Here is a 24453-nt window from a genome sequence, read left to right on the forward strand (position 1 = left end):
CCTCTTTCCGGCGGAATAACGAAGCGAAAGAAGTCGAGAATAGTCTACCCAAACATTCCGTCTGCATTGAGACCAGTTCCACATGGTGAGGGACTTCCTATTCCAGAACCTCCAGCAGAATATTCTCTTGATTCATCTGACGAAGACAAAGGTGAGTCGACCTGTTCTTCTCCTGGTCCATCAGCATGCAGTGATCCAGATTTTCACTGTGGTGCATCATCAACCCCACACAGAATAACACAGGAAGAACTAAATGACCTGATTCGTGATTTGGACTTATCAAAGAACAAGGCAGAATTGCTAGGATCAAGACTCCAACAATGGAATCTTCTAGAAGAAGATGTCACAATTACTGCATATCGAAAGCGCCACCAGCAATTGGAGCCTTTCTTCAGAAAGGAAAGTAATCTGATATTCTGTTCCGATATTGAGGGCCTCATGAATGCTTTAAAAATCACTCATGACCCACAAGAATGGAGACTATTTGTGGACTCTTCGAAACTGAGTCTCAAGGCTGTGCTTTTGCACAATGGAAACATTCTTCCATCTATTCCAGTAGCGTATGCTGTCCACATGAAAGAGACATACGATAACTTAAGGCAGCTACTGAATTCCATTGAGTATAACAAGTACAGCTGGCACCTCTGTGGTGATTTGAAGGTAGTTGCCCTTTTAATGGGACTGCAGCAAGGATATATAAAATACATGTGTTTCTTATGCGAGTGGGATAGCCGAGCAAGGGAAATGCACTACATGAGGAAGGAATGGACTCACAGGCAGAATGTAGCCATTGGAGAGAAGAATATCCAACACCCAGCTCTGGTTGAGGCTCAGAAAATCTTGCTACCACCCCTTCACATCAAACTAGGTTTGATGAAGAACTTCGTGAAAGCCATTGACCGGACTTTGCCAGCATTCCGATACCTGCATGAAAAATTCCCTCGACTCAGCGAAGCAAAGATTAAAGAGGGAGTTTTTGTGGGTCCTCAGATTCGAGAGCTTTTCAAAGATGACCGGTTCAACAACTTGCTGGAAGGTGACGCGAAACAAGCATGGAATGCTTTTCGCCTAGTTTCTACAAACTTCCTCGGAAATGTTAGGGCAGAAAACTATAAGGAACTAGTAGAAGACATGTTGATGAAGTATAAGAAACTTGGCTGCAATATGTCTCTAAAGATTCACTTCCTTCATTCCCATTTGGATTTCTTTCCTAGCAACTGTGGTATTGTTAGTGATGAACACGGCGAATGTTTTCATCAAGATATCGCAACAATGGAACAAAGATACCAGGGAAAATGGTCCACTACAATGCTGGCTGACTACTGCTGGACACTCCTCAGAGATGCTCCCGAACAGCTGTACAAGAGACAGGCGAAGAAATCTAAGATGTAGTCAATGACTTGATTTTTTATAGGTAGGCTATTACAGTTGACCTTTTACTATTGGAATGCATTTCGTTATGTAAACATTAATTTCTTGCAGATTACAAAAAAACTAGAGCCAATTTTGCAATTTGACTGTCATATTCGTGTTCAGCACATAAAAATTGATAAGAATTGACTAATTTTTTTTCAGTAACATGACTTTTGTAAAAATTTGTTGTCCAGTGACATCTACAAGTCGAACGGCACTTTTTAGAGCCACCTATATGTCAAAAAAAGAAGAAATATTAATCGTATTTGCTAACACAATTTGTGTTTGTACGTTTGTGTTTGTGTTTGTAAATGTTCTCGTCTTTTCGCACACAAAAGCAAAATAAAACCTAGAATGTCTTTATGCTTTCTCTTGTGGATGTATCTATGACAAGGTATAGTAGTATCTACAAACACTTCATACCCTGTATTTGATGGTATGTTTATGTGCATAGTGTGCGTGTATCAATACTCCAACCCTTTTCATTCGATAGTAATGGTGTGCTTGCATAGTAATCAAAAAATGGGTGCTGGATTGTAATAAAAACGTTGGTGCTGGATAGTATATATGGTATGCTGGATTATGATCAAACATCGGGCGACGGATACTATATATAGTGTACTGAATTGTAACTAAAAATTCGGGTGCTTTGTAGTATGGATCGTAATCAAAAAGTAGTAGATGAATTGTAGGGTACGTGTTGGATTGTAAGTTAAAAAAAATGTATTCAACATTACCGTTATATATATATATATATATATATATATATATATATATATATATATATATATATATATATATATATATATATATACATACATAATGATTAAATAACGTAAGAATGTTAACTTTCATCGTCCATTTAGTAATTAAATAATTTTAAAGCATCTCATTCACTTTTGTGCAAAATTTAACTAGTTTATTGTATTGATAAGTAATAAAATTATTAACACTGAAATAATTCGTTAAATCAGGTCTTATGCAGTAAATTTGTGTCTCTCTTTTCTCTCTTTCTTTCTTTCACGTACACACACACAAACACACACACACACACTACATATATGCAAATGTTGATGTGACTTTGGTGGTCTGTGTAGTGGTGATGTGCCATTAGTCTTTTGTTGTTGTTGTTGTGAGGTTTAACGCCATTTTTCAGCACACGATAGGCTATACATGGCGGCCAGTATTAATGGTGGAGGAAGATCCCGGGAAAACCCCGGAAAGAACCACCGACCCTCGAGAAGCTACTGGCAAGCTTTCTCACATACCCACATTGGCTGAATCTTAGACTCGAACCGCCGCAGACAGAGGTGAGATGGCAGTGATCCGTAACGAAGAGCGCTTTAGACCACTCGGCCACTCGGGGCCCCCCATTAGTCTTTTGTAAGATCACAATAACAAAAGAATATGTCTGTATTTGAAATTACACTATGAATTCAAGTTTCTATTTCTTAAAATTGTTTTTTTTTATGAGCACTTTGTATATCAAGTGTATAGAATTTATTCTGAATACATGAAATTCAAGCCCCAATGAAACTATGGGCACAGCCATAATACAATCAATTTTTCTCAGATCTCAAAGCACATATGAATAAAAAAGCAGCATGATATAGTTCACTACTTGACCTTCGTTCACAAGTAGCAGTTTCTTTTTTTTTTAAACAACAACAGAAAATAACATTCTAGAAGGTTTCTAAGTTTTGAAGAAAAACAACGTAGTTATAATGGGAAGTCTATTACTAAAATTATAGTATAAAATATAGTAAACAATATGCAGACCCGGCAATTTATTGGTAATTTCCTAAGGTCTGGACTTCGAGTGAGATAAACATGTTTACATCCTCGATATCCAAATAATTTCACTGGTGCTTGTTTAATTTCTTAGAAAAATTGCATACTGGATCATTTACACCATTTTTGTTTTCTTGAATCAATTCTGCACCAACCCGAACATCACTTGTATCAACAGACATTTCAAATGAATGACTGATATTTGGAACTGAAAGAACTTACTCTTAAGCATGGGTTTAACTTATCAAAAGCCCCCGGACATTTTTTCAGGCCAATTTAACTTTGTTTTCTTACTCAATAAATTTGTCAGGGGTTCAGAAATTATGGAAAAAAATTGGAGATAATGTCAAACGGTATCTAGCCACACCCCAAAATCTCATCTGTTGCTTTTTACTGATAGGTACATGGAATTCAGAGATAGCCTTGACCTTAGAAACTATAGGTTTAACTTGTACATGTCCCACAATATGGCCCAGAAATGTAACACAAGAATGGTAAAGTTCACTTTTGGATAAATTAGTTGTTAAATTTTCATTAGTGAGTATATCAAATAATTTCTGAATTGCCTCTAAGCGATATTTCCATGTGTCTTTATAGGTGATGACATCACCAACATTGCATCACAATTATCTAGAGCAGATGTAATCATGTTCATTAAACATTGAAAAGTACAAGACGAACTTTTCATCTCAAACGGCATCATTTTATATTGACAAAGTCCATCTGGAGTCACTACTGCCGAAATTTTCTTTGCCCTTTCCGCCAGTGGAAATTGTCAGAAGTCTTTCAAAAGGTCAAATTTGGTGACATATTTTGCATTTCCAATTTTATCAATGCAGTCATCTATTCTCGGCAATGAAAATGTACCTGTTTGGTTAACACTGTTAACCTTTCTATATAATCTCTGCACGTGCGCATTCGCAAAGTATTATCTGGTTTCGATACAAGTATACATGGTGAACTCGAATCAGTTTTACTTAGTTTAGGAAGCCATTCTCTAGCAAATGCGGTATATCTTTCTTTCCCCCCAAACGTTTCTGTTTGCGAGGATTCATCCTGTACGGATGTTGTTTCACAGGTGTGGTCTCGACAATTTCAAGGTCATGGTAGATCTTCTTTGTTCGTGTAGGAACATCTGGAATCCAGCGCTCATATTCAAACAATAGCTGTTTTAGTTATTCATTTGTTGCTGCTGAAGATGTGAAAGATTCTGGACCAGAATATTCATAATTTCTGAATTCCGAAGACTGGTTATACCAGAGTCACAACAGTCCGATTGCATTCCATCGCTTAAATCCTCGCTGTGTGGGACGTGTACAACTAACTTGATTGCATGATTAACCTGGCTATCTCTATCAAAATACTGGTACTCCTTTACAATATTTACATCCCAGGAGCGTAACAAGATCCAAAGTATTTACAAATGTCACTTTTACTTTTGGTATATTAAAGGGATGCAAGATCTTGTGATAAGTCTTATTGAACCCTAAATCACCAGACAAAGGTGTTTCATTGGCTAAAGTAGAATTTCCTGTATATACGATTTTGGAATTCACAGTTTAATAGTTAACCGACCATTCGGCACCAGCAGGCACCTCAGTGATCTACATTTTCTAACCAATAACCCTATTTTTAACAACAACAAAAACAAACAGTTACTTCTGTGACTTCAGTTTCTCTAATAACCCTTTGAAACAAACAGGAGATTTCAGAATCTTGTTCCTGCTCGAAGACAATTGTTTTCGTTTGTCTTACTGATTAGAATAAAGAGAACGATTAGTTAAAAGAGGGTCACTTTGATCAATACCCGTCGATAGATCCAGACGAGAAATAAGAATGACCACATAAACAACCTGACCAATACATGTGTCAGCTAAAGGAATAATTTCCTGATTAACATCATTCTTAAGAGCTTTCTTCGACATAACTCTAGTAATTGCACAACCTGTGTATAACTCAGGGATTTCTTTTCAACAGGATCGACTTTTTGTTTTTATCCAAACAAGGCTTGTTATTTACAAGTGAATTAACCACAACCTTATCTACAGCCAGGTGATTGCCAAGTAATAAATGAATACCTCAATGGGTAAAGAAATTAATGTTCCGACTGTCACGGATCCTGAGGCTATGTCTGATGGCAACTTTACACAATGAAGAGGAATATTAACGAAGCCGAACTCTGCTCGCTGAATAAGAACACTCTCATTAGTAGATGACTTCTCAGAAAAAGGCAACGTACCTGATAAGAAAAGACTCTGAGAATCTCCTATGTCCCCTAAAATTTTAATTGGGATAGGATTGGAAGAATCACTCATGAATGATATGGAACCGTTCTACATGGTTCATAATTCTCCATAATAAAATCAGACAGGGGTTTGTTTAAACCAACAAATGTATTGCTTTCGATACAAAGCCGTGACCCTAACCTCTTAGAAATAAAATCATTTGAAATATGTTTATTTTGAATCTGCTGCTTATTTTTCAATTAAAATTTGCTTACAGTGCACAACTTAGATTCTGAACTAGTTTCAGTCATTATACTACTTACGCCAGTGGCTGGAAATGCTGGTGTTAATCGTAACCTCATACTTGTAACGTATTTGTTAGTTACGTGTAAGACTTAAGAAATATATCTACTGATGATTTTTTACAATAATATACTGATAGACTTTATTAAGGTATACATATTAGAATCACATAATATGAAAAGTTATAACAATAAATTTCTTCATTACACAAATTATATTTATCGTACAAATGTAAATTACAATTCCGAAAATTACGCTTTCTAAAAATTCTTTTTAGAAAAATTACATTTAGCAATCTCAAAAAATTAGATCGCAACATAGCTATCTTATATAAATTTAAAAGCTGAAAATCAGCATTTTACGTTTTCTTATTATGTTTGCGCAAACAGGTGTGTGTGTTCCATTGTTTTTCTTTTAATGGTGCACGCGGTCCGAATCAGCTTGGCATTTGGGCCTAATCATCCCATAATTTGAGCCGACTCATTCACGGTCCGAATCAGGCAGCTTTCATGTTAATTCCCATGTGACCTCACAGAGGCCCATACAGCTAAATAGCCGATAGTCTCCTATGTGGTCCATAATGTAAATCTAGCGGTTAATGTTAAATCCTTTATGTCCCAGTAGAGGCCTATACGGCTTTTTCCTATCACCGATGTAAGGTCACCGACGATCTGCCAGTCAGAGTGTGCTGATGGTAAGGTCTGTCTGATATCTTTAGTTTGTTGTGGCAGCATGATGTGTCTCTCTACGGCTTCCAGGTAGCATTTTGAGTGCTGATGTTTCTTGAACTTTGTCGTTGCAGTTGCAGAAGCCTTTTGATATGAAGCATTTGTCCGCCTTGGAATTGGAGATCTTCCTTTATGCTATTGCCGATATGCATATGAAAGCAAAACACAAGGTCTTTAGAATTCAGGTATATATACACGGCAAATTAACAACAATAAACAATAAAGACTAAATGAAAATCTTATGTATGAAATAGTATTTAATTAAATGAAGACGACGATAAGGACGCATGTAAACATTTTACAGCTTGTCGATACGGGTTCAAACATCATAACAAGCGTTTTTTATTTTTTATTATTTAATTTGTGTTCTAAATTGGAACCTATTTTAATAGATATCAGAATCATAGATTTGGCCAGGCCGAACACGACAAAATAGTTATATTTGCCATGCCATGCATATATATATATATATATATATATATATATATATATATATATATATATATATATATATATATATAGAGAGAGAGAGAGAGAGAGAGAGAGAGAGAGAGAGAGAGAAGAGAGAGAGAGAGAGAGAGAGAGAGAGAGAGAGAGAGAGTAAATATAATTATCCCGGCTTAACTATTCTGATTTAAATTAACACTGTTCTATATGTTCTGTGTTCTTTATCCCAAAAGATCGCTAAGGGAAATTGAAGTTGAAAGGTCGATACGGACTACCCATGTAAACAAAGCAAGTGCAATTTACAGAATTGGTCTTAATTTTATATTGTCCTATCAAGTAATGCAAGATCAAAGTAATGCAAAGACTTTTATTCAAGGATGGTACTATTTTCTTTTTGTCTCCAAAACAATGGGCAGGTGGTCGCCAGTTTAGCAGAACACCTTACCAATTGGCGCTCTAAGTTATTTACTCGTGGGCATTACTCACTTACAATTATCCAATAATTAGTGATTGACTGTTTGACATGTCCCGCATGCACAAGCCGTTTTCCAATATCAATCGTGATCGCCAAGATGACAAATAACATGTCATATTTATGCATATTTCTTGTTTATTCGTACAAGATAATAGTGGATTTTAAGCATAGATTTTTTTTTTTTTTGTCCTGCCGAACCGCCGCCCCAGAATAACTTGGACTTTCTGAACATACAAGTGTAGCTCTCCAGTTTTTTCTTTTTGTTGCGCAATACTGGTGTAGGTTCCTTGATTATTGCTTTTTCCCCGGCGATATAAAATCACCAAATGGTAGTGCGGGTTCTGATCCTTTTTGGCGTACAATATACCATTTGAATCCGCTTGGGCTGATTGAGTAGATTTTGTTTAGGCACTCTGGGTTCTGTACTTTGATTGCTATCATGACTGCAGATACTCCCTTCACTCCAGAAATGATCCTTCATTGGTCTATATTCTGCTTGTGTTGAAATATTTCTCTAGTTCCCTTACTTCTCTATTTGCTCGTTCAGTCGCCATCTTTTCTCGTGCGTTTCGTGCTGCTTGCGGAAATTGTTCCATATTATATATGTTCGGTAGATTTTCTACTCGTGTTGATGATGTTTGTATCTGTTTGATTCTTAACTCGTAAGTGAGGTATCAGTAAGTTATCTTGCATAGTTTCTGCTTCAAAACATCTGTCCGGTGGACTTTCTTGCGGTTTGCTTTGTACATGCCATTGCCGAGACTTTACTTCTCAAGAAGGAGTATCAGAATCTATACATTATTTACATTCAACGTCTTTTCTCTCTTAAGTTCAACTTATCCAGCCTAAAGAATTTGAATTGAATTCAATTGTCAGTGGGTCTTCAGCAAAATAACAGTAGTAAACCAGTCAGTCATCGCGGGAAATCGAAAAAGGACAAATGGAAGTAGACAATCCCTCTTCTCAAAAGCAAGAAATCAGCAAATTTGACTTTGAATCTCCGTGGTAAGGGAAATGTCTGTTAAATGGAAACAATGCTAAACGATAATGGTTACATGTTGTATAATAATGTGTATCGTATGAACTGTCGAGTCACCCATTTGTCAGCGTCACGTAAATTGGAGTCATAGCTATGCGCATGGTATTTTGAAAACGAGTTTTCAAGCTGTGTCATTAGTTTCTTTGGGTTTATCATGGTCTCATAATTACCTATTTATATTTTTTTGTATATAAACTCTTAGATATTACGCCGGGAGCTGTAAAAAAATTGGAAATGTAAAAAATAACTGGTCGTCAAACATTTCGACTTTTGGAGATCAAGATCAACAGTTCTTTCCTTAGTCCTACAAAGTAAGACACATCACCCGGTATTTTTGTTCTTGGGGGTGATGGGTATTACTGCCATACTAACTGCGCTGTGTGTAACGAAAGTAAAATTTTCAGGAATATCACACAAAACTGGCAACCTAGTCCTATAATGTAAAACATAGCACATTATTTTTGTTTTAGTACTGTCTTACTTTCCAAATAATGGCCTTGTATAGCCTGTTCCGATATCCATTGACATTGGAATGAGTAGTCAGAGTTTCAGGAATGTCTCACACACTTGGCTGTCTATATTTACAATCTTCCACTAATTTGTGTGTAATTATTATACTTGAGTTACTGTGCTTCTTTATCCTGGTGGAATGAAAATATGACACTAGCAAATGGACATATTTTCATGTTCCATTGACATACATTTGAATTTCTTGCAATGTGACGGTAGTCGAGGTTCGCTAAAGTATGTTTAAGTAGGTTCATGTGTTGGATATGCTTCTTGAACGAAAAGAAACTTTCATTACAGTTCGAATAGGCATAATGTATTTTTATTCATTTCATTAAAGAATTTCAACTTAACCTGATTTCAGCATTATCAGCTTTCATGGCTTTCCAGCCAACTGAAATGTAGACCAACGAAACTTGAAAACAGGTCCATTTCTTTTGTGAGAATTTGAGTCTATTAGTAAAAAGACATAAGGGTAAGTAAAGTCTGGCAAAATGTTATGACTTTGTAGAACAGCATTGTTATTGGTTGCCAGTAGTGTGTGTCTTATGTTATAGGTCTACTGGCAACCAATAACGACACTTTTCTGGCATGCTCTTTTCTTACCCAATTTTGTACCTGGCCACGATTGTAAAGTCCTTAGTGATGAAAAATTTTCATCTGGAAGTTTCTTGATGACATTTACAGTGCCAAGTGTTCAATAATCAGGATTGAATAGATTTTGTTTAAACTATATTGGTATTAAATTTTAGAACAACTAATATTTTATTTGAATAAATGTGCCTTCATAACTACATTAACATACATTATAATATCCATGGTTTGTGCCCTTGATGTGAAATTGTAACTCTTATGTAGTGTGACTCTACTGAAGCACGCACTGTTATAACATGAATTCGGATATGACGTGATCATGGCATGTCCCCCAAAATTACGTATACATATATTTTTCTCATACATGAAGAAAATTCTTTAAGAGCCCGAAAAAAATCATGTGAAAAGTTATCATTTTTGGGTAGAGATAGTTTATGATTATAATACATTAAGATGCCAGTGGATAATAACCTGGTAATAAAATGGACAACTGGGTACTCCTTTAAAAAACACAAAAAGAACCCCATGTTTTCTGGTTTGATTGTGACAAAGAATAATGATTACAATTCGAAACTCAAGTCATGTGTATATTTATTCATTATTGCAGGGGCTCGTAGTGTTACCTATAATTTACTTGTCATATGTGTACCACATAATAATACAAAGAAGAGCATTTCTCTCCTTTCTTGTGTGACCTATTTAAGAATCAAAGATGACATTTCAAACTAGAATTTGCTTAGCGTAATAAATTTGGTACCAATGCAAAGCTCAGGTATTTGACTTTGCTAATACAAAGTTTGGTTTGCTATCATACCTTTAAGGAATGTCAGACCATTTTCCCATGCTACCGCTCAACATTGCCATGATTGCGCCTGTTTAGTATGCAAGCACAACTTGGTGAATGGAATATTGCCCTCTCATTGGCCAAAGGAAAATGACTGAGTGTTAAATTGGAAACAATGATACGGGCCCCTGTGTTCATTGGTAGACCTTTGTCATGTTTCCTTATTTTCTATTTTTAGTATGTACTTCAAACAGAACCAAGAAAACAGATGGGTTTCTTGAATGTGAAACCACGTCACTCTATTTTGATACCACATACATAGTGGACAATTCTAAACTGAAAATAAATGGCACCAGATATCCAAATAAATGGGCTCTATCAATCTGACTGGTGGATGTTATATTGCTGAAAAATATTAGAGAGGGATTTTGTTAAACTTAAAAATATGTTACATCTGGAAAATGACAAATCAATAGCACTTAAAAAATTTGAAATAAGAATTCAACAGTGATATAATAAAACAGTCATCATTTGTGGGCTTTACGACTATTTGCAAAAGTTACTGTTGACATGTAGACTAATTAAAGTGGATGTTATATATCAGTTTTCCTTTTTTGTCTATACTCTTGTGCTAACTACTAATCCACATGGATTTAGCCTATTTGTGACAAAAAATGTAACTGTAGATCCAGGTAAGTAGCAAAAATAGATTTACTTTTTCATAGTTTTTCGGTTACTGTGGCAAATAATATATAGATTGTTCTTTTTATGCTCAGATTTCTCATTTTTGTCATATATTACTAATAATTCTGCTTATACTGCTCTTGGGAATTGGCATGTGTGAACCTACCACAAAGTAGTTTAGGTTTCATATTTAATACAAGTTCCCTTTGATTGTATACCTGGGTAACCGATCATTAGGATCAGCAGGTACCTGGTAGAAGTTTCCTAAAATGTTGACATCTCTACTCGTCTTGTGGCTTGGATCCTGACATTTCATATACATGTATTTTTCTTGTACATGAAAAAATAGTTTTACTAAAAGTATGAAAAATAACGTGTAAAATGATTATTCATGGATTGCATTGGGCATTGTCATTGGCAAGAAAAGATAATATCTCGTGATTTGTTTTGCAACATTGTTGGCTGTTTAAAGTTATATATATGATCTTAGGTTTGGATTGGAGAAATTCAGATGCACCATAAAAGGAAGCCACAAACTTTATATAGAATGCACTGAAATCTGTCTATTGTTACATAAAAAATTCTTTGTTGATATTAACAAATGATCTTAACAGTGTATTGTTGTATCATAATCCACTTATGCTGATATCTTTCCCGAGTACTGGTACTGGTACTGGTACTGTGTGATCTCAGCATTGCGTTTTTGTGTGGTTTTGTTGCCATTTTTGGTAGCAGAGATCAACCAGATGAGGCACTATCTCATATTTAAACTTTCGGATGAAATAGGATTGGACTGTCCACCGCTTGTTAATAATTTATATATTTATTTAGATTGACCTTTGTATGTGGATGGTAAGTAAAATTCCTCTTTTCACTTGTAGAATTAAATCGTTCAGAATGCTCACATTTTCTCTACTAATTCTGTCAGTACAGAACACCTGTGTATCCATTGTCTGTTGACCTTTTTAAATTTCTGACATATATGCAAGGCAGCATTATTCCAATGTCAGAAATGTTGATTAAAAAAAAGAAGAAAAAATCTTGATCTATCCAATAGTTATGGTTTTGGGACTAGCTACATTTGAAAGCAGAACAGTAACTGCTACAATTGACCAAACAGCTGCTAATCTTGTTTTTAAAAATGTACCCAGAAAAAATATTTTTGCTGAAACTTTAAATAAAACTGATTACTTTTAAAGCACTGATCATTCTGTGCATATACTAAGCAAATGAGAAAATAAAATTCAGTCTCAGTTAATGCTATCAATGTTTGATCCTCTGAAGCTGTCCTTCATTGGTGACTTCAATAACACATGCACCCTTCATCAAAGAAAGCTGACTGCACTCTTCAATAAAAGCAATGGAATCTGATGTATTGGTACATTTTCTAAAGTGACAGTTACTGTGCTGTGAAAGTTTCCTTTTTGCAGGAAAAAAAAGTTTGTTTTCCAATCTTTTGAAACCAGCAGTATCTGGCTGTCAAGTTGCCTGAAGATGGATTATCTCACGATGTTAAACTTTTTAATTTGTTCACGTTTTCATTTCCCTATGAATAGCATTTTCCCCAGGGTATCCTCAGCAAGATGATTGCTGTCTCCAGCTGATCAAATTCTAGGCCAATTTAAGTACAAGTAAACGTAGCATGTAACCAACTATATCCATGTGCTAATTGTGATAATAAAGTGAACTGTTAGTGAAAATCGTATATAGGTAAAGCAAGGACTGCCATTTGTTTTAAATATATGTATTTGTTTTCTAATTGGATGTGACAGATACACGAAATTTTGGCTAGCTCCTGGTATAATACAGGGCCTCTTCTAAGCTTCGCATTTGGCGACAGATGCGAAAGAATTTTTTACTGACTGGCAAAGGTTGCTGGAGAATTTTTTTTAAAGTAAATTTTTTTTCCTTCATTGATATAAGTGACTCAACCTACTTAATACCTGTTTTCACAATTGACTGCAGTCAGTGGATCTTGTCAATAGACAATGAATAGGACGAAGAAGTAATTAAAAGTGATTATTAGGAAAAAGGAATGACCATCTGATATACTCGATTGTTGAACAGGTTGGCAAAATGATTCGGTGTCATTTGCACTTGTTAAATTATGTTTATTGCAAACTGAGTGTGTGAGACACACTTGGAACTGCTTAGTGTTTTTAGGATTATTTACTTCGATAACATGTTTTTGTGGTGTGAACTTGACTGATTTACACAGGATGCTGCTACAAGGATGCCAGTAAAGGGTCTGAGTCTCTTATATCAGTGACAAATTAAAAATCTACTTTCTGTCAAATATTGCTAATCTATCTCAGAAAAACAAAGATTTATAGCCATCTGCATCTGACACAGCTACCAAGTTATTGTTGCCCTTATTTCAATTCCAGACTGAGAGGGGGTTCAGTCACTAGAATCTGTCATCAAAACAAACTTCAGAAATTCTATGGGTATATCTACTCTGAAAAATTTTATGAGAATTTCTGTTGATGGGCTCAGTGTTGAGAATGTTGATTTCAGGATGGCATTTAAGAAATGGTCTTGGAAAAAAATGAGGCAGATATTGATGAAGTGTCAGTGACATTGTTCATAAAGACTAAGCAGTATTTTGTATTATCAGTTATAAAGAAAGATTATTCATTCTTGCTTTTCATATGCTATATATTGAACTTCACGTGTATATAATGGTTTTATATTTATTAATAATTATTCTTGTGCTTTGAAATGTAATTAAAACATGTAAGAACTATTTTATTGTCCTGTTTATATAGATTAAAAATAGGGCCAATATAATATTAAGCACAAGTCCCTGCATCATTGCATAAAATGGCTCCTATGGATAAAAAGTGGTTAAATTTTTAAATTTTGCAAATTTCATGGAGCGAAGAAAAATATATCAAAGGAAGGCCCTGTAATGTCTGAGGGTGTATGGGGGAAAGAAATATATGTATAATATTATGATGCCATATTAAATCAAAAAAGTTAACATTATTTTTTGAAAATGCATCTTTCAAAATACCAGGAGTACTGCTAATGACGGTCTGTATTGACACTGCTGTACAATTAATTAGTCAGACATGACTTACTCTAATGTCTTTTTCCTGATGGAATCAAATTCTGGAACAAATAAGTTTTCTAGTACTGTTGTCACACATTCAGTTAGTTGACATTTGATGCTAAAAGAGGACTGCCAAAGTCAGCTGAAGTGCAACTAAGATTCTCTAATGAAATGAATCTGATCACGGAGAAAGCTTGCCAGTAGCTTCTCGAGGGTCGGTGGTTCTTTCCGGGGTTTTCTCAGGTTCTTCCTCCACCATTAATACTGGCCACCATGTATAGCCTATCGTGTGCTGAAAAATGGCGTTAAACCCTATAACAACAACAACAACTGTCTGATCACATTCAGTATTACTGGCTTACATTCTGCAGCAATGTCAGTATGGGCTGCCATGTACATGAGATATTCTTGAAAACTGGCTCTGTAGTTGTGAGGCTGACTGACCTCAACATTCTGCAGAGCAAGGCTTCCCTTGCAGTAAGACATTGTCCCTTTCCTATCATAAATGTCATAGCTGACATCTTTCATTCAGACATGGCTTTTCTCCATTTTAATTGTAAATCTGCTTTTCTCCATATGAGAAGAAAAAGATTCTCGATGTAGTCTGCGTTTTATAGTCTCCAATCCAGGTTTTTAAAAATGGCCATTCCATCCCATTTCGCAGTGATAGTTGCAAAGAGTATTTTGATTGGTCAAAGGTTTCTACTTCTCCAGTGAATCTTCATGAATAGAAACTGAAGGAAATAGAAAGAATGAAGCGTGCTTGCAAAACATGGCATCTTTGAGAGAGAACAGGATGCCAAAAGGTTTGGATAAAGGTTTGAAAATGTGTGGGAATTGGATGGCTGAAATAGAAATTTCATAATAAAACTGAACACCAGAGGACTAGCATTATGTGATCTTTGCAAGAAAGATTTGATTTATGCTAATCATGGTTGTTAGATACTGGTGCAGCTAGCTGTGATGTCGCAGCCTCAACATGGTAGTAGTAGGTATTAGTATTTCAGAAGCTGCATACAGAGAAGTTGAATATCAGAAGCACAGTTTACAGCCAATACAATGAGGTGTTTGAAAGGGGGAAAAAAATCCATGTTGAGAAAATAAAGACAGTTGAACACTGAGCTAAGAACATCATTGGTGACAAAAAGGAAACGAAAAGAAATTTTTATTGAGGCTGCAAACAGAGCATGGCTGGCATATTAATATCAACAGATTATGTCCAGTGGGGGAAAAGACAAGTGAATTTATGTGATTATTTGTATATAGTTGATGTATTTTGGTGTTTCACAAATATTTTCTGAAAGGAGGAAAATTGTAATATAATATTTGTAGCAAAAATTGACAAATCATTGTGACTGAATTACTGTGTGAACACTGAAATGCACATGAAATAACATACCACTAATATTATTGGAGAAGAATTTGGTGTTACAATGAATATTGTGGAATTCAAGTAAAGTTGAAATATTTTGGTAAGTTTATTAATTTTTCAAATGATTATTTACCATATATATTGGGACAGTATAGAATCATTTTTTCCTGTCCCCTTATTTAGGGTGAAACTTTCTTTTATCCAAGTCATGTTTCCCAAGACTTGAGAAATGAAATAAAATTTTGTTGAATTTGCACCTCCCCCCACTGCATGTTGCAAGAAAATAAACAAAACACTTATTTGATAAGAAAATGAAAGAAACTATATCATCATATATTATTCTTCATTCATCATGAGCAATTTATTAAAGAAAAAAAATATATCCACAAACTCCACATGTATCGCATAAGCATCCATACTGCAATGCATATCACTTAAACTCAGATGACACAACATATTATTCATGGACTTGAATATAGAGAAATGAATTGTATTTGCTTGAATATGTTATCAGACTGAAAACTATCCAACAAAATTGCAAATGAGAGATAAACCTATTGCTTGAGGCACCTGTCATTCATGCATGTCACAATGTAAGGTGCAAAATAGCCAAGTTTTTATGATGTCCAGGTTAACTACAGTATGTGACAGTATCTCGCAAATAAATGCAAGTGCAGATGATAATCTTTTTGTTAGCACAGGTTATAAAAGTATTATTAAAGCAAGTTATTGCTGTGTATACTATTTACCCTGCAGACATTGATGCCTGTTTGTATCAGGTATAATTACAGACAGCAAGCAAATAGAAACCCAGGTGGTAAATAAACATAATTGGCAGAGATGCAGTAAACTCATTGTTTGAACTTACTGACGGGATATCAGATACAAAGGTTATTTTATTACAAAGCAAGTGGACCTTGTTAGATGACTTTAGATTCTTTTAAGCATGCTGATTATTTTTATCACTTGAATTTTGAAAATAACTTGAAACAGTGGAAAAGTTTTTAAAGTGACACAATCTGGTGCTTCATGCATGGACATTGATTCCCAGTGTAAAAATTAAATTATTCGATGAATTTGTGAAGGCCAGAAGAGAAGCTGATTTCACCGACGTTATGATCATTAACATGGATGAAACTCTGGTGTACTTTGATCTGGATGGACTGTCACTAAGAAGGTGGCTAAAGTGTAACAATTTGCATGGCTGGTGCAGATAAAAAATCTTACTTTAGTCCTTGCAGTTTTTGCTTCAAGAGATGTGTCTCCAATGATAATTTTTAACTGCTTGAGGAAGCTTAAAAAATATTCATGCACCCAAAGTATGGATCATATGTGTGCAGTAGAACGGTTGGGTTGATGAGAAGATGCTGCAGTGGATTAAAATGTATCTTAAGTACACGCTTTAATATTTTTAAAAAAATGAAATTTAAGTTTTAAAGCAATTTTTGGTATGTTATTTTTGAATGAATTAAAAGGTGTGTTACAACTTACGAGTAAACAAAAAAGACATGTCCCAGTACATACAGTGCACAAAAAAAATTGCTTGAACAGTTAATTTATGGTGACCCAATATACGGTAAATATGGTAGTTAATAGTATGATAATAAGGTCCACCAGGAGCAGTTTTTTTAAATTGTAATATGCTTTTTTGGCAGAGAAGGACCAAAATCATATCTGTTCATTGTAGGACTAGTTTTGGTAGTGAAACAAGAATCACATATAGCAGGAAGGATAGCAGTAGTCTGCTCAAGTGAAACAAGAATCACACACAGCAGGAATCATAGCAATAGTCTGCTTGAGTGAAACTAGAATCACACATAGCACGAATCATAGTTAGCAATAGTCTGAGTGAAACAAGAATCACAAAAAGCAGGAATCATAGCAATAGTCTGCTTGAGTGAAACTAGAATCACACATAGCACGAATCGTAGTTAGCAATAGTCTACTTGAGTGAAACAAGAATCACACATAGCAGGAATCATAGCAATAGTCTGCTTGAGTGAAACAAGATTTTTTTTTAGTGCCATTTAAGATGAAGACTGGTTTTAACAGAGGAGTACCATAGTTGGCAGAACTAGGGTTTAATTCTTTTTAATGAAATGAATATATCTAATTACATTTCACTTAAGTCCCCGCTCAAATTTGTTCAATACCGACCGACTCATTTATACTTAAGCAATATACTAGTCATTACAAGCGATGTGAAGTCCAAATGCCTTGGCCTTAATCCAGTTGCAGCTTAAACAAAACTGTTATATAATATTGGTCAGAATTACACTGGATAAGGCATTGGCGGCTTGCTTGTGAAATTCTGTGAAACTACAAAATATACATCAACATTTTCATTTTATTCCACTCATGAGAACCAATCTATCCAAGAACATGGGAAGTAACAAACAGGCTTTGTACTCTTGCATTCCTCATCATTGAAAATTTTTTTTTGACTATGCCTTTTGGTTCAGCGGCTTTTCGGCAATTGAATCACCCCTAACCAGAAACCTCCATATTTGATGATTGAACTTAAACAATTACTTTTCATATTATCATTAATATATTATTATGTGTAACTGATCTCTCTGGCGTCAGTCAACTTGTCCACGTGGGAATTGTCTTTATATGGTAGCCATTGCCCCACATGCTGATAACATCAACAATTGCATTTGGTTCAGTTTAAAACTTGACATTGTCATTTAGCTAACATCAGCGAAGAAAAATAACTGTCAGATGCTCTACATCAAAACAGCCATGTCTTTGACAGACCAGTAAGTGTACTACTAGATCAGAACTTCAACAAGCCACGTTGAAGATCAAAGGAACTGCTGTCATGTCGGTGTGTTGACAAAAGGAAAACATTTGTGAGTCTTGTTTCTTTAATGGAGTCACCCTAATGTGATATTCTACTATTGACTGATTCATTAATAGGTAATGCACATTCAAAATTTTTGAATTAGTATTGTCTTTTATCGATAACAATCACCCAGCATGCCTATTGAATGGAAATAATTGACGTATCTTGCAGTATGCAAGTAAATATCTTGAGGACATCAACATTAAATGTTCACTGTAACACTTCACATTATTGGTTTTTAATATATTTTTAGGTTTCCAGATGGGCTTTCATATTGGGGAAAATGTTTGCCCAACATTACTTTGTAGTTGTCCTAGTTTCCTTGGATTTTCTGTCCTGGCATGGGATAAAAAGGTCATGTTCAGTTCAAAATGCTTTGTTTTATACACCGTGAGTACACCATGAACTCGCCATTGTACATGTATCTGCACCTTTATTTCATGTTTATATGCTTCATTTACATAAACACCTTCAATTTCAATCATCTGTTGATCCTTTATTTTCTAATAAATAAAAGTCCACCACTTTCATCTTCTAGTAATGTTAAAGACACATGTATTTTCTCATGCAGATAATGTTTGTACTTACTGTTTTGAAGTATTTTTTACAAATAGGGAATACATATTTATATTTTAATTTGTCAATTAAAACTGGTACTAACAGCTGCCTCGCTAGGTGCTCAACATTAAGAGGTTAGTGTTAGGACTGGTCGGACTGGTGTCAAGATAATGTGACCAAATGCTAAATGTCTGTGGCATGATGCCCCAGTGCTAGACAGTACTATAAACTGCCACACTTCAGACATCGTAGCAATTATGAATGACTTTTTAAAAAATCTGCGTTAAAAATCCTAATCACATGCATACATACATACATACGTACGTACATACATACATACATACATACATACATACATACAGTTTATCAATTAAATATTTTTCATAGTATTTGTAAGTATACAGGATTTGGCAACTTTCAACACAGGCAGCCACTGAATTGATTCCTCTCTATGCATTATCAAGGGTTGACAAATTTTCAGAGGACTACTTGTCGGAAGTTGTCCTGCTTGGCAAATGACTTAAACTTTTACTTGTCCTGCATCAGTTTCCCTCGTATACTGTATATAATACTGAATCTGCCTACAGTGCTACTGTCCAGTAGGATGAACATCTTGAAAAAGGGACTTATCCTTTCTCAGCCACTGCTTTTAAATACAATTGGATGAGTGGAAGTTTTTGGAGTCCTATTTATGCTGGCAGTGAGACCGCCTTTCAACTTTCTACCCCAATGAAATATGCTGAGCTTGCGGACTCAAATGTTGGCTTGGGAAAGGTTGTTTTGCTGCATCAATCCAGTTTAAAAGTTCTTAATTGCAAATGACACAGACTGTGAAATCTATGTTACAGATGTGTTTGGAAATAAGATGGATTTGTTTCTAGTGATTTTGCCACATGATAAAAATATATCAAAGTATCAACCATGTATGATGGTGTTGATGATCAATTATTTTTTCAGTTGAAATTAAATGAGACTGATACATTCTGTGTTGCTTACAATTATATGGATAAAAATAGATTTTCTTCATTTTGGTGTCTAAATAAATAATTACAAAACCATTAATTTCCACGTCACCCTTTCATTATTGTTCATGTAGTTCAAGAGATGAGTTTTTTTTGGGCATATTAAGGCAAAAGATATGAAACATCATGAAGTTTCCACCAACAAATGAGGGTATATAATGTTCAGTCATACTGGGGTAATTAGTCTGGACTGAGATTCCATTGTCTTTTTTATATATGGTTATTATTATTCTCTTGAGAGAAGCAATATTTTATAATCTTTGTCCAGTATTGTGCTGTAAAACTCATCATCTTGAAAAGTGACACTTGCATTGTAGAAACACCAAGAAACAGTAGTATAGGCATTTACATATCTTGGAAATGGGTAGACTAGAGCCATCTTTAGAAGGTATTTTACATGTAGAGACAATAGCACTGAATCCTTAAGCTATCATTCCAGTGTTGTGCAGCTTCATAAAATACAGATACAAAAGTCAAAATGATGTTGTATAAAACAGACCAACAAGATAAGTACTTGATTCAGTCCAGAAAACTGCCTCATGTACACATAAATATGTGCCATTGACTTTTTGTCACATTAAACATGCACTAGATTTCCACTGCTGCTGGTACCTTGTATTAGCAAGGATGGAAAAAGTCATTACAAGGACATATTTTACTTGTAGAAATGCAAATCATCCTGTCTAGTCAATGCATGTTGTATCATTTGCATAAAAGAGGGAAATACTTTGGAGAAAGAAAATGAAATGAAGATTTTTTTATACCTTTTCAGGAGGTGTGTTGATAAGGCATTGTTTCTGTCACTAACGAACTTAATCCACACAAAATTCAACATGGCTTATAGATCACATGATTTATGGTCATCCTATAATAGAATGTGGCAAAATCCAAGCTGTTCTGGTCTCACAGCAAACAAATGTGGTTATTGTTCTAAACAAGAAGAAATTAGAACTTGGAATAACAACTTTGAAGCAGAAAGAGAAGTGCAGCAAGTAATCACACAAAATACTGGAAGGAGGGTTGGCTTGTCACTTTGATGGCTTCAGGCATTGTTTTGACAATAACTACACATGATGAAACTCGAAGCTTCCAATTTGATTAGCTGCAGCAGCACTTCAATACTATATTTTATTTATTTGATAGCCATTGGAGTGACAGCCCAAACTGTAAGTTGTCCATTTCAACAGATTAGTGAGGTAGGATATACCTTATATATGTACCATTATACCACCTGAAGCCGTCAAAGAAATAAGCTGACTCTCCTTCTGGTGCTGTGTTGTTGCTGTCAATCATTGATCAAAGTTGGCAGGTATATAGAACTACATTTGTATGAAAAGGATAAGTCAGCTTCTGACAGACTTTGATATTGAGACATTTAACTGTCAGGACTTCAAACACATTTTACAGTTTATCAATACATGAATACATTCTTCTTTTTTCAGGATGAGGTCAGTTTTATTGGTCAGAATCCCAGCCTGTACGAGCGTAACAGAATCTCAGACTTTCACTTCCCCTTTGTCCATTTTAAACCTCTAAGGCCTGCCCCCATGTAATGGATCAAAATGAACCTCTAAGGCCTGCCCCCATGTAATGGATCAAGATGAACCTCCAAGGCCTGCCCCATGTAATGGATCAAGATGAACCTCTAAGGCCTGCCCCCATGTAATGGATCAAAAATAAAGCTCTAAGGCCTGCCCCCAAATAATGGATCAAAATGATATTTGGGTCATAAAGTGGTTTTGGTAGATTGTTGGCAAATGATAAGAGAGAAAACAGATTGGATATGCTGCTTTATAGCCACGTTTTACATGTAATTGAAATGAAATTACGATAACTATTGTTCTGATACTGCTTTCAGGGTTGAGAAATACAGACCCACAAAGCTGAATGACATCGTTGGCAATGAGGAGACCATAACTAGACTGGAAGTATTTTCCAGAGAAGGAAATGTACCTAATGTCATTATTGCAGTAAGTATTGCTTACTCTTATTTGGTTCAAGATTTTTTTTGATTTTGCATGAGTTTTCTCTGTTTCAAATGATCCAAGATGTTTACACAGTTAAGCCCTGTGGAAAACTCAACCCACCAGCTTAGAATCATCTTCGCTAGCCAAGGTTCTGATAACCTGTCTACACTTTGGCATATCGAGCAGATATTTCTGAGCTTTTGGTCTGTGAATTTCATTGGATGTGGCAGCAAGCCACTGCATCCAATCAAAATCAAGTTGTTCAAATTTTAACACTTTTCCTACCTGATCGAGACAAGGGGAACACTCAACTTGAATGTACTGATAGAAAAGCAATTTTCCAGAGTTGGTCCTTTTTAGGTCAGTTGTAACCACTGTTTTCAGCAGATGTACAATATACCACACTATTGGTTAGTTGTCATTACATACTAAGGGAGTTAACACATGAAATCCAATAGATGTCGCTAGGACAAGCACCAGTATAGCTATTCGATCCGCCAAGGTGTAGATAGGGTTATCGGAACCTTGGCTAGTGAAGATGGCTTAGAATGCACAGTTTCCCAATTTGTTGTCTTTGGTCTGACGAGGTGTGGGACTTTATATAAAGATGCCACATGATTAAAAGGAGGAGGACAGGCTCCTCTTCATTCTTGTCTTCAGTGGATGACTCCCTGTTCCCAGGATGGGTATGGATTCCTTCCCATGTTGGGAAAGACTACAGCCCCCATTGGGCAAGAACATTCTTTGACCTCCAAGATTTAGAGATCTCCTAGGGACCAAGGATGATTGATGATTGTTAAGAAGCTATCAGTGGAGGTGAAAGTTCCATCATTGGCAGTTTCCTAGGGAGTAAAAACACTTAAGAGCAAGTTGTACCCCCATCCCCCCTTTATGACTGAGATTATCCAATTGCACCTTCCTAAGAGGGAATACCAACGATCTTGTTCAGATAAATCTGATGTGTGCAGGTCCATCAGACTGTCACAGTCCGACTGGGCACAGGTCATCAGAACCAGTCATCCATCTATCACTGACCAGGTTTTTCATTATTGGTTTTGGAAAAGAGATTGTGTAGATACCTCCCCATTCCTGTGTTATTATTTAAGCCAGATAGGGAGTCATGTTGGACTCGCCTAAATAGTGCGGGAGATTGGATTGGCATCCCTCACCCCTGTGTTCCCTTTTAGTCCTTTTGCAAAGTGGGTCTTCCCTCCCTGTATAGCACCCTGAATGTCTCCCTTGGTTCCAAAAGGTTGCAGGAGCATGGTGATTTGTTGACATGCACATCTTCATTTGATGACCATGGTACTGACCAAGTTTCACAGCAATCCATCAGAGCTATTGCATTCACAGGATGGAAAGATAAATGACCACAGGAATCCTATTTACAGGGTATCCATGCTACTAGGTAATCAGGAACAAGCTGTAAGAAAGATTAGGTTTGTTTCGAAGACAAAAAAGTCCATTATTTTGCAAATAGTAGAGAAAAATGGGTAAATTCAGCGGTAACTAGATGGCAGATTTTCTTTTCTACATAAATGACTTACAATTGAACTGATCCCAGATTAAATTGTATGGAGTTCTTACCCAAATTTACAGAGGTTGCAGAACTCTTCAGTCATTTGAGATACAATTGCTTTATGGATGATGCTTAGCATAAACATATTTGTATAGTTAATCCAAGTACTCATGTGATTGGATTGGTCACATAGACTACTTATCCCTTAATGTGCTCCTTATAGGTATCTTTTATTATGTGGAAGAAAAGAAGACCAGTCTCGCATCAAAGTGTGCTAATAGTTTGTCTGCAATTTGTGATCTCCGTAAATGTTGGAGAAAACTTGTAAAGCTCATCTTCCCCAGTTTTCTTTTAATCTGAAAATGTATTGTGATAAATCATTGCTTATTATTTTGTAGTTCACACTGGGAACAAGGTGTTCAGCATTGTCATCAGTAGTAACCTTTGACAAACTTTCCTTTGTGGTGCATTTTAGTATCAGATCTTGTTACGTCATAGAAATATACTGACTTTTGGGGCAATCACTTGCTCTGGATGTGCATGACATTGCATTCATTATACAGTCTATATTGAGTAGATGGAAGGGCACCAATCAGACAAAAGCAGGCTAAGGGAAACCACTGTTCTTCTTGCTCTTAAATAGTAAAAATTGGTTGTGCCAAGGAAAAATTTACTACCTATTTGGCCCCGTGCCAAGTCGATGCAAATTCACACCTTTAGAAAATTGGTATACATTTTGTAACTTGAACAAGCTCTGAAGCTCAGCATTTCTTAACATCTAACAGCCATCAATTATCGATTGTCAATTTTTTCCTGCTTGTTGTCAATAGTTCAGTATTTGTTTTAGCTGTACTGGTCATAGACCAGACGAGCTTACAGGATGGTCTGTTGTCCATCTATCTGTTAGTGCAAGTTTGTTATTGCTGCTCCTCCTGAGCTACTTGGAGGATTGTCATGAAACTTTACACACACATTCATCCATTGGTCGGGTTGTTCCAACATGAAAACAGTGCCCCTTGGGCATCCAAATATGGTGGTCACCAGATTTTCTTGAAAATCTTATCTCAACTCCTCCTAAACTATCATATTAAGATATGGTTTTCAGTCATGATGACTAAGTTG

At 35.7% G+C, this 24453-nt stretch overlaps 1 protein-coding gene across 2 annotated transcripts in view; it reads left to right on the plus strand.

The window, feature by feature from the left end:
- The first annotated feature begins 7028 nt into the window (after window positions 1–7028).
- The window catches only part of LOC149775297 (replication factor C subunit 2-like), a 66408-nt gene continuing 48983 nt past the window's right edge, over window positions 7029–24453 (plus strand). Inside the window, exons 1-2 of one of the 2 annotated variants that reach the window (XM_089944396.1) lie at window positions 7029–8387; window positions 21704–21815. In XM_089944396.1, coding sequence (XP_089800522.1) covers window positions 8323–8387; window positions 21704–21815 — 177 coding nt within the window. In that variant the 5' untranslated portion in view covers window positions 7029–8322. Of the gene's footprint in view, window positions 8388–18528; window positions 18656–21703; window positions 21816–24453 lie in introns of those variants that run through there. The other variant, XM_089944395.1, reaches the window with a different exon arrangement.

Source organism: Sinohyriopsis cumingii, chromosome 19, assembly GCF_028554795.1.
Source record: "Sinohyriopsis cumingii isolate HCF-2022 chromosome 19, ASM2855479v2, whole genome shotgun sequence".
Taxonomy (NCBI): Eukaryota; Metazoa; Mollusca; class Bivalvia; order Unionida; family Unionidae; genus Sinohyriopsis; species Sinohyriopsis cumingii.